This window comes from Sus scrofa, chromosome 18 (genome assembly GCF_000003025.6).
Source record: "Sus scrofa isolate TJ Tabasco breed Duroc chromosome 18, Sscrofa11.1, whole genome shotgun sequence".
In the NCBI taxonomy this organism is placed as follows: Eukaryota; Metazoa; Chordata; class Mammalia; order Artiodactyla; family Suidae; genus Sus; species Sus scrofa.
This window is the reverse complement of record NC_010460.4, coordinates 37,436,141-37,448,208: the sequence shown is the minus strand read 5'-3', so window position 1 is coordinate 37,448,208 and position 12,068 is coordinate 37,436,141. Positions and strand designations below refer to the sequence as shown.

The window sequence follows — 12,068 nt, the reverse complement described above, 5'->3', positions numbered from 1 at the left end:
CCAGTTGCTGATGGAACTATAAATGAAGGTGAAAAGGGAATGTATACATTGTATGTAATGACCCTATGCTCTAATAATATAGTAAAAAGGGTGGAGAAATAGGAAAAGCATATTCAAAAAACAATTTTAACTGCTCTCAATGATTATAAAATACACTAACAATAGCAGTGTTAGAACTGACATACTGAGACGGTTGTATGAAGGATAGGTGAATAAGTAATTACAGGTATTTTAATTCTATCAGTCCCCTCATCCTTGAGAAGTAGGACTTGGAATGTGGAAAGGAGAGAGCGCTCTGAGACAGAAGAAACTAAGAAAAGAAATCCTGCAATCCTGATTTGAAGCGTCAGTATGAAATCATTAGATATTTTATTTTAATATATTTAAATGTACGTAAGTATATTTTCTATCACTGTCAACTGAAGCAGCCTAGAAAGAATGACCAACTCAGTGGCAATGACATTCCGATGCACCCAGATTGTGGTCTTAATACTACTTCCCACTAAAAGAAACCAAAACTTCTAAGGGAAATGACTGATTTCAAGCCTGGGGTTGGAAATACACAAGACAGGCTGGAACGGCTCGTCATACCAGTTAGTGGGGAAGCTATCAAAGATGACTTAGACTCACATCAAAAGAACCCAGAAGCCAACTTGAGGATGTTTCTCCTGGTCAAAGATGAGACAATTAGAGCTTCAAAAGGATAATAATTGAAGTAGACTGAAACTTATCAAATGTGTTTAAATTCATGAGTTCATAATGATACTTCAAAGAAAATCAATTGACTACTTTGGGATGATAATAAAACAGCAATGACTTATTTGAAAACTGGCAATTAAAGCAAAAGAATCTAGCATTTATCCTGCCTTTCCCAGAATGAATAGTATCACCAGGAACCGTGGGAGAAAACACCTCCAAACTATGATGATGCTGAGAGAAACTGTCTCTAATATATTTCAACTACTAAATGAAATATAATTGATAGATTAGAAGAGCACCATTTTTCAGCCCCCAAAGAACGAGTAGACCTAGTCATAGAGCATCAACAGCTGCTAGTATCACAAAAATAAAAGAGAAAACTGCTTAGGATGGCCTCCTGATGAAAGAAAACACCATCACTTAGATCCTTGCCAAAGACATCAAATTGGAGCCTGATCAAGTCTCTGGATCTAGCTGCCAATTTTCAGGGCATACAGAGCTCAGAGCAACATATTCAATTATACCACAGGGATGCAATCAGCAAAATGTAGAAACTCAACAGGAGAGATCCACAGCTAAGTTACAAGGAAAAGGAAGGGATGGAAAGGAAACTTGTAGATTTAAAACAGACTTGAAAGACCTATCAAAAATTTTAAAACTGGGCAAGGCTATGGTGTCTGGAGTTATTCACTTGGGTGATAAAACTATAGAGCAATGCAAGGAAATAATTAGAGTAATATGCAGGATGTTGTTTTTTGGGGGGAGAAGGAGGGATTTTTTTCATGGGATGGGGCACGTGGATGGGACTTCTGTTTGGAGTAGTTAACCTATCTGTCCCTCCTTGACCTAGACTATGTTGACAAGAGTGTTCACTTGTTAATAACTGATAAAGCTGTACACTTATTTTGTGTGGTTTTCTACATTTGTTTCATCAAGAAAAGGTTAAAGAATTACCTACAGACAGTACTCTACGTTGTCTATGGATTCATACCAGGGGATGTCAAAGTAGAAAATGTGACAAAACCAACACCCATCAAGTTCATATGAGTGGTTCCCTCTAGGGAGGTGGGAGGAAAAATGGAACAGGGAGCAAGGGAGGAAAAAGGGCGTTTCAAGTTTACCTGTCACATTCTAAGTCCACAAAAGAAAGATGACATAAATATGTCAAAGTCTTAGCAATGATCAAACAAGGACACTGTAAACACATGTATGTGTGTATTATCTTCTCCCAGTCTTTATTTTTGAATTCTAAAAAAAATGAGCTTGTGAGTAACATGCTGCGACTGCATGTAATTTTCCAAAAATGTTTTGTTGCCATTGACACCATGTCTATTATATCAAAGATACAATCATCATGAGCCCAGTCACCTTACTTAAAAAAAAATAATGGAGTTCCCGTCGTGGCACAGTGGTTAACGAATCCGACTAGGAAACATGAGGTTGCAGATTCGGTCCCTGCCCTTGCTCAGTGGGTTAACGATCCGGCGTTGCCGTGAACTGTGGTGTAGGTTGCAGAAGCGGCTCGGATCCTGCATTGCTGTGGCTCTGGCGTAGGCTGGCAGCTACAGCTCCGATTCGACCCCTAGCCTGGGAACCTCCATATGCCGTGGGAGTGGCCCAAGAAATGGCAAAAAGACCAAAAAAAAAAAAATAATAATAATAATAACAATGTAGGCATCTTTGATGAATTAGTTTCTTAACATTAAGTGAATGAAAATTTGACTCTCAAGGAAGTTTATTCACTGTGGCTGTATAGCTAACAGTATTCTATAAGGGAAATATAATTAATATTTTCTTTCCGCTGAGACTGAAAAAAACTATGAATTTGTTTAAACCACCAATCACTTTCTTCTGTAGCAGGATGTATAAGGGATTGTACGGAGATCCAATTCAAATCAATGCAATGTTCCTGGATGATTTTCCCGTTTGGAGTTTTAAGACATGTTGTTTTCTCAGCCTAAATAAAGCTCTGTGTTAGTAGGGCTGTGTGTCCGCCTGAGAATGACTATGTGGTTAAATTAACATAAATCATTGAAAATTATTCATTATTTTGACCTTGTTGGTACCTAAAGCCATGATCACCAGGTTGGTAAATCACTATAAATGTGACACATAAAGCAATAATTGGCCATTCTACATTTTATTCCTCCAATGTCCACAGCAATCTCATTCTGCCATGACAGACAATAAATGTCGGAGGAAACAATTGCCTAGAGTGCTTTTTGGTGTGTTTCTTTTATTCCTATGAGCCCCATAAGAACACCAACTCACAGAAATAACACAATCAGATTCTCCTCCATAAGCACGTCTAGGGTATGAACTCACTCATGATGGCTCATGAGTGAGAAAAAAAACAGACCCACAGCCCAGGGCCCCTTTCTGTATCTACCAGGCAAGTAGCTGCACAGTCTCTCCATCGAGGTCTGGACTGTCGAGTTGTGAACTTGAACAAGCTGTTCAATCATAGACACCACCAGCACACACCCTGCAAGGAAGCAGAAGAGAAGTCAGCCTGTGTCAAATGAAAAGCTGTGCTGGAGGACTGGGGAGAGAAAGCGGATATATACGTGTCCTTAAGAACACCAGCCTTGGAGTCCCCGTCGTGGCACAGTGGTTAATGAATTCGACTAGAAACCTTGGGGTTTCGGGTTCGATCACTCACTGGGTTAAGGATCCGGCATTGCTGTGAGCTGTGGTGTAGGCTGCAGATGCAGCATGGATCCCGAGTTGCTGCGGCTGTGGTGTAGGCCAGCGGCTATAGCTCTGATTAGACCTCTGGCCTGGGAACCTCCATATGCCGCAAGTGCAGCCCTAGAAAAAGACAAAAAGACAAAAAGACAAAAAAAAAAAAAAAAGAACACCAGCCTTTCCAAAACAGACCTTTTCTTTGCCATGCCTTTCATAATCCACCATGTGTGTGAACGCACTGCATTATACTTCATGTGAAGTGTGGTAAGAAGATCGTGGCCTTGGAGGGCAGAAAGACTGGCTGTCAGTTTATGTTCGTCATTTGTAAGCTATGTGGCCTGGAGAAAGTAATTTAATCTTGCTTTATCTCCATTGCTTTTTGATCCCATGGGAGAAGGAGGTGCCATTTAAAGGAAATGGTGCAAGGAGTTCCCATTATGGCTTAGCAGTAACAAACCCAACTAGTAACCATGAGGAAGAGGGTTCAATCCCTGGCATCTCTCAGTGGGTTAAGGATCTGGCACTGTTGTGAGCTGTGGTGTAGGTCATAGATGTGGCTGGGATCTGGCGTGGCTGTGGCTGTGGCATAGGCTGGCAGCTGTAGCTGATTTGACCCCTAGTCTGAGAACTTCCATATGCTGCACATGTAGCCCTTTAAAAAATGTTAAAAATAAAAAATAAAAATAAAGGAGACAGTGCAAGGAGAACAGCCAGCACCAGGGAGAAGCTCAGTGGACACCGGCTCCTCTCCTGCCCCTTCTCCTTCCCTTCCGCAATAGACAGCTTCACTGCAAATGGGATCATTCACACCCTCCCCATTCTCAGCCTGTCACCTGGGGTCAGATTTTTAATTGTAGAAAAGCAGCAGAAACTGCCCAACATTTGGAGTCAGAAGACCTGGGACTGAGTCCTGCCCTTGAATCCTGGACTCACCATCCATTCTTTCTGAGCCTTTGTTTCCTCACTGCAGTGAAGATAATGAGTTTCCCACAGGGCTTTGGTGAAGATTAAATGAGATAACAAGGCAACTGAAGGTGCCTCTGAAATCATAACACTATTGTAAAACATTACTTTATCTCCCAGCTATAAAGCACTCTGCTTGAAAGCATGTATCAATACAGTAAGTGTCTAGAAGGAACCTGGATTAAATTAGGAATATATTCTTTAAACTGTCTTGATGTCTGATAAGTGTGGAGGCTCAGAATGGCTGGGCTGACACCCTTAAAGATTCTGTCACCAATCTTGATCTCCTAAACTGCTGGGGAAGCCCAACTTCCTTAGTCCAAAAGGAGGGGACTCTTTCTTCTACACCCGAGGAAAGATGAGCTGCTAGTCTGAGAGGAAATTGTTAGACTTCATGGAGATAAGAGGAGTGGGACGTATTAGCACTTATTAGCAGACACTGGTTTCCAAGGAGGCAAAGAAAGGCTTACATCCAAAATAAAGAAGTTCCAGGGTGCCTGGCCCAGTAGTAAGCTCATTATTATCCATCTGCTCAAGGAGCTGGGGACCTAAGTTCACAACCGCTTCATTAAAACCCAACTCCCACTAGGACTCCTTGAGGGAAAGTGGCTGATGACAGATGTGAATAGTATAATTGGATGTTTCTAGACAGAAAGAAACCAAATCTCCAGTAAAATGAGAGACCGCCAAAAAAGAGGGAGAGGTTTCCACTTTTCTAGATACTGCAATATTTGACCACGCTTTGTCCTCTGTTGTTCCGTATCCTCCAGTAAAACTGAGCAAAGCTGGGCTCACCAAGTCTGAGATAGCATGATTTTGATAACCATACTATTTTCCTCCCCTATTTTTAAAAATGAAAGTATAGTTGATTTACACTGTTGTGCCAATTTCTGCTGTACAGCAAAGGACCCAGTCATACATCCATAGACACATTCCTTTTCTTACATTATCCTCCATCACGGTCTATCCCAAGAGACTGGATATAGCTGATAACCACAATCTTATTGCTCTGGGAGCACCCACCTCTGGGGCATTTATCAATATTAGCTACCAAGGTTGATTAGATGTACTTTTAACCTAATCCATGCATTATGAGTTTTATTACATTGTAATGAATTCATTAGCTCATACTTTCTTGCATTTTATGGTCTAAAAAATTTTCCCGTATGTTTTGTTTTATTTAAAAAATAACTTTTTGGAGTTCCTGTCGTGGCTCAGTGGTTAACGAATCCAACTAGGAACCATGAGGTTGCCGGTTCGACCCCTGGCCTTGCTCAGTGGGTTAAGGATCCCGCGTTGCTGTGGCTGTGGTGTAGGCCGGTGGCTGCAGCTCTGATTTGACCCCTAGCCCGGGAACTTCCATGTGCCACAGGTGTGGCTGTAAAAAAGAAAAAAAAAAAATATATATATATATATATATATATACATTTAGTGTATGTGACTATTTTAAAAATTTATAATACACTTTTACACATTGATATATATCTCTGCTAATCACTTGCCAAGTTAGGTGGAGCTAAGTACATTTTAATAACTGCAATTGAAAAACAATTATAAATAATTATATGACAATGTGATAAGAGGATGCAGTGTGATATAGTTGAAAAGGGAGAAGATTTGGAATGAAAAATAAGCTTCATTTAAAAACGAGGTTCAAGTGCTGGATCAGTCGCTAAAAATGGTGTAACTCTGCACAAGTTATCTACCCCTCTAGAACCGCTTTTTTAAAAATTAATTAATTGATTAATTAATTTTTCTTTTTAGGGCCACACCCACAGCCTATGGAGTTTCCCAGGCTATAGGGTTCCAGTGGGAGCCACAGATGTCGGCCTATGCCACAGCCACAGAAACGCAGGATCCAAGCCTCATCTATGACCTACACCACAGTTCACAGCATGGCCAGATCTTTAACCCACTGAGTAAGGCCAGGGATCGAACCCACATCCTCATGGTTCCTAGTCGGATTCATTCCGCTGAGCCAGGATAGGAACTCCCCTCTGGAACCTCTTCTTAAGAGTTTAGGGTTAGAGCATAAGCTTCTTTAGGGCAGGAGTGCAGTCTTACTATCTCTGAGTGCCTGACACAAGGGCCTGGTTTGGAGGAAGGAGCTAAGAGAGGTGGCTGACCTGAAGTGAGCTGATTGGAGAGCCACCTGAGAGACACTTCAGTTGTCATTTGCTGGGGACCTCCACAGGAAAGGGTGAATGGAGGCAAGTGAATTTGTGTTCTGGCTCAGTCATCGAACCGATGACATTTCTTCCCCTTTGTTCCACCTCACTGCATGACATGGCTCCACCACTCATTCTGGTGGAACAACCAGCGCCCTCTCTGAAGTCAACCAGATCCTATTGCAAATAGTCATGATGTGCAGCTCAGGATCAAAGAACACGGTGGAGACTGGGTGGAGATCCTGCAGTCACTCCATCAATGAGTCTCATTAATGAGCTGCAGCATTCGGCACCCAGAATGGACTTGAAACAGGTACCTATTTGCTTTCATCCTTGGTGTGGGAGGACGAATGCCAAAGAGACTTGTGCCGCGTGAGACCAACCTGTGCTTCTTTGTACTCAGAGATATTGGCTTTTCTTTTATTCAGAGGAATCCCAATAAGGACTCTTAGGATGTTTGTGGCTCCTCAGCACTGCTGGCTAAAACTGGGAATCATGAGATAAGTAAAAAGGAATGAAAAAAAGAGAGTCAGCTGTCTCTGAAGACTGGGTGCATCTTGCCACTATCACTTCTCAGCCTGGGAGTTATTACAAGCAAAAGGACTCTGCAGAAAAGCAGGTAATGGGGCTTGAAATACATAAACGCCCACGTTGGGCTTGGCTTTGATTTGCATCCTACTCACTCGGACATCTCCGCCCATTTCCAGCGAGTACAACTCCCCTCGGATTGTTAATTTAGGGTCTGCAGTGAGGTGTGTCCTGAATCCTTTAGCGGCAAGGATGGAGAAATTGACTTTGCTATAGTTTCTAATAAGAGGTTTCACGGTCTTGACAGGCTAAAAAAATGTTTTCCCTTGGAGAAATGCATGGGCAGAGTAATTTCTCCTATTACAGACTATTCTCTGGCTGCTAATAAAAGGCTTGGGTGTGCTAAAGCAAGTTTATCCAAGCTACTGTTCATTTGGAAAGTGATGAGAGTGGGCGAGAACTATATATTTTGCTCAATGGTCACTATCTGAAATCTTCCATATGGAAAAATCTCTTCTCACCTGGCAAGTGAAAATAATGAGTACAATAGAAACAGACACTTCTGATGTCATAGGAAAGGAAGCGAGTGGGCCAGAATAAAAACACCAGCCACAGGAATCTGCTTCTAGACATGCATCTCAGGTAGACTGCAGACTGTACCATGAATCCTTCTGAAATTAAGCAGAACTCTTGAAGCTCTAATTATAATCATATCTGTGCTGGTTGGAAATGCAGCTAAGTGCAGAAGGTGGTCTATTGGATTTCCCATTTGTCTGAAGCCTATGCTTCATTGAGAACGTAGCAGTTGTCAGAACCAGGGTCAGCGGGACTATGCTTCCTTTTTGACCCTGAGTAGCGGCATAAATAATTCATCACACGGCTAGAATGTTCTCTACAGTTTTCAAAGTGTTCTGCATACATTATCATCTCATTCAAAGTTCACAACAACTCACAGATGTGGAAATCACTGTTCTCATTGTACAGATGGGCAATCGGAGGCTCAGGGAGGTTAGATGCCTCGCCTGGCGACCAAGGGAGCCAGAACTGGAACACAGTATGTACTCAGTCCCTTCTAGATGCCAGGTACGGTGCTGAGCTGTGACTACACACTGAGAACAAAGTGATATGGTTCCTGCCCTCTTAGAGATTATACTCTCCTTAGAGAAAAGTGACCATAAACAAGGAAGCAGGCACACAATTATAAATAATTATAAGTACTATGAAGAAAAGCAACAGAGTGACGTAACAGAGAGCAATGGGGACCAGGGTGATATAAAACCTCGCTAAAGCTGATAGAGAGAAGGCTTCTTTGAAGAACATACACAAAAATGGCTAAAGTAATGGAAAGGGGCAAGCAGTACGAGGACCCAGGCAGGCTTTGTAGGCAGGCAGAGCTGGTACCCACCTGATGGCAAAGAGACTGGGAAAACCTGACATTGGGAGATGAGGTGCAGGCACAGGTGGAGATCAGGTTCATGGGTGTGTGGACTGCAAAAGAGGCAGGGATTCATCCTGAGAGGAATGGGGAGCTGTGAATGGGCTTTGTGGCGGCGGTTGCTGTTATTTGATCTATGTCTTTAAAGTATCCTGCTGGCTGTCATGAGGAGGAAGGATCTTAGGGGGGCAAAGGTGGGGGCAGAGAGATGCAGAAGGAGTCTCTTTTGGTCCTGGAGAGAGACGATGGTTGACTGGACAGTCATGAGTGGCAGTGGAGACAGAGGAAAACCGACAGATCTGTGATGCACTGCAGAGGCTGACCTGATTGGCTTTATTAATAAACAGATGAGAAATGCGAGGAAAAGTGAACATCAAGGATGCCTGCTGTTTCTGGCATGGGCCCTCGGAGGTGGAGAGCGCAGGTTTTAGAGTCACCCCACATCTGGATTTGGGTGCTTGCATCCCCGTTGCACCATCATGACATTATCAAGTATATTCCCTGTCTGCCCTCTCTCCCCCCACCCAATGCCCCCACGAACAGCTACACTCTGTCCTCAGATTTCCCTAACTGGGTGGGAGCAGAGAATATATGTTGTAATTATAATCAACAGCCTTTATCTCAGTCTTTTCTCATGGTGGTGAAAAGAAAAGGAAAAAGAAAAGAAATGTATGAAAACAATGACCTAAAATTATTCTACTGCCAGCCTCGTTTCTCTGAGATACTAGTTACCAAGCCAGAGATGGTAGCATACAGCCCAGGTATGAATACTGCACCTTCATGCTTTTCTTCTGTTTCCTCCTCTGTCTGAACATGGATAAGGAGAGTGGGTAGGAGAAAAAAAGAGAGCAGAAAAGAAGAAAGAGAAGGGAGAAGCTATGGTACAGCAGAGAGTAAAGAACTTGGGGGTCAGATCTGGGTTCAGATTTTGCTTCTATTACTTATGAGTTGATTACTTGCCAGGATGGTTAATCTTTCTGAACCTAGATTTGGGTACCCACACACTAGAACAATAAAACCCCCTTGTGGTACATTAAAAATGGCCACAGACTTTTGGAGTGCTCTTGCAGCACAGTGGGTTAATTTTCACTGCACCTGCTTGGGTCAGTGCTGTTGTGCTTGTTCAATTCCTGGTCCAGGGAACTTCCACATGCTGCAGGAGTGGGCAAAACAAAACAAAACAAAAAAACCAAAAAACCCACAAACTTTTACACTTCCTCCCATGAAGAGGTGGTATCTATTTCCCAGCCCTTTGAATATGGCCTTGTGACCTTGCTTTGATCAGTAGAATATAGAAGTGACAATACGTTCTGAGGCCTCGAGAGGCCTTGCATCTTCTTTATTTTTATTTTTTCTACAGCTGTACCTGTGGCATATGGAAGTTCCAAGGCTAGGGATTGAATCAGAGCTGCAGCTGCTGGCCTACACCACAGCCACAGCAACGGTGGAGCTGAGCCACATCTGTGGCCTGTGACACAGTTTATGGCAACACTAGATCCTTAACCCACTGACTGAGGCCAGGGATTGAGCCTGCATCTTCATGGATACTCGTCAGGTTCTTAACCCGCTAAGCCACAGTGGGAACTCCACAGGCCTTGCATCTTCCATTTTGTCTTTTGAGAACTTGACAGCCGTGAGCTTGAGCTAGCCTGCTGGACATGCCACAGAAAGGAAATCAAGGTGCCCAGCAAGAGTCTGCCAACTACCAGATCTGTGAACAAGGCCATTCTAGATATCCAGCCCCTCTCATTCCAGCAGCAGAAGTGAGCCCTGCCAAGACCAGCTAAAGGGCCGCCCAACACTGCCCAGTCAAAAACCGCCAACCTGCAAAGCTGTGAGCTCATAAATGACTGCTGGGTAAGTGTGGAGTGCTCTATAATTCAGCAAAGGCTATTTTGAAACACCTGGCAAAAGTGTTGTGAAGATTAAGTGACACAACACATAAAATGCACACAGTACCTGGCACAGAGCAGGTGTTTAACAAATGTTAGTTACTCTCCCACCTGCTGAGTCCACCACAGGGAAAAGATGTATTTTTCCATGCCTCTTTTTAATATAGAAGCTCAGAAACTTATTTTTGAAAAACTTGTCATATCAACAGTCTTCTTACTTTTGTATGGTTGAATTTTTTAAATTATTACAGTTATCTCCTATTTTCAATATATTGGGGCAGATTAGGCACAGTGTCCTAACGCAACCATCACCTGGAACATCATTTTTATGAGAAAATGAACCAGGAGTTCCAAATTGCCAACTCTCCCAAGAACACTGGCAGTGAGAGAGGCACCCTCTTGGGCAATTACTGATGAGAACAGAGCTAAGGGCATCCAAAGGGGAGCAGAGCCCAAGCAACAGCAGCGAGAGTAAATCAGCAGACTGTGCTGAGAGATGCAGGATGATGGGCTTGGCTAATTTAGAAATATAGAAAAATGAATAACAATGAAATGATAGTGAAGACACAAGGAGCCATTCCATCCTGTTCTTATTCAATAATAACCATGTACAAACAGCCACCATGTGCTCAAAGGCTTGAGGATACAAAGGTGAATAAATGAAGTCACAGAACAGTAGGGAACGCTGAGGATTAGGAAAGCAATCTAGGCACTGCCACCTGTAAGCACAACAGTGAAGGACCTGTTAGTGCTTCCGAAGCACAGAGGAAGAAGCAGCTAACTCTGCCTTGGGTAAGCAGTAAGTTTTCTGGAGGAGTTGAGTGTTAAGGGATGGGAGGAACTTATTTAATGGAAAAAGGCAGGAAAAGACTTTAGGAAGAGAGCAGTAGCATTTCTTTAATTGGAGGTGAGAAGGAGAAGAGTTGGCCAAGGCTAGAGCCCAGGGTCCACGGGAAAGGAAGAGTAAAGGAGGTAGGAAGGGGTTAGATCATGATAAGCCTTCAAGGACAGACTACAGAGCACTGGCTTCCTGCTCTAAGTCTACACCAATGGTTTGCAAACATCTTGCTCTGAACCCCCAAGAGATACTTGAAAAACTATATGCCATTCGATATATTTTTATTTTATTTTATTTTATTTTTTGGCTGCTGGAATTCCTGGGCCAGGGATCAGATCCAAGCCCCAGGGGCAATCTAAGACGCAGCTGTGGCAACGCTGGATCCTTAACCCTCTGTGCAAAGCTGGGGGTCGAACCTGTGTCCCAGTGCTCCCAAAATGCTGCCAAGCCTGTTACACCACGGTGGGAATCCTTGCCATTATGTATTTCAATGGAAGTTAAAATATTACTAATAGGTATCTATTTTGTTAGTTGCAAAAGGTATAATTCCAGGAAGATTATAAATATTACAATAGAAATAATACATTAATCTTCTATACGCATCCAAAGGAATCAAAGTATTATATTGATTTATATCTACTCTCATCCACTTTATATATATAAATATTTATTTATATATTTTTAAAAATGTATGTTTACATTCTTTTTTCACAGTGAAAAATTTACATTGATAATTCCTCTCCTTGAATATATATTTCAATGAAAAGTCTACTTCACTGAATTTTTCTTCCACTAGGGTTTTATCCCAATGCGATATTTTTATGGTTGAAGGTATTTATTTTTCACATACTACTATA

The 12,068-nt window shown here is 42.4% G+C and overlaps 1 protein-coding gene across 3 annotated transcripts in view; it reads right to left on the bottom strand.

The window, feature by feature from the left end:
• The window catches only part of AOAH (acyloxyacyl hydrolase), a 183,060-nt gene that overhangs the window by 151,726 nt on the left and 19,266 nt on the right, over positions 1-12,068 (bottom strand). For all 3 annotated transcript variants that reach the window (XM_013985718.2, XM_021079244.1, XM_021079245.1), the window contains one exon: positions 3,089-3,184. In XM_013985718.2, coding sequence (XP_013841172.1) covers positions 3,089-3,184 — 96 coding nt within the window. The remainder of the gene's footprint in view (positions 1-3,088; positions 3,185-12,068) is intronic.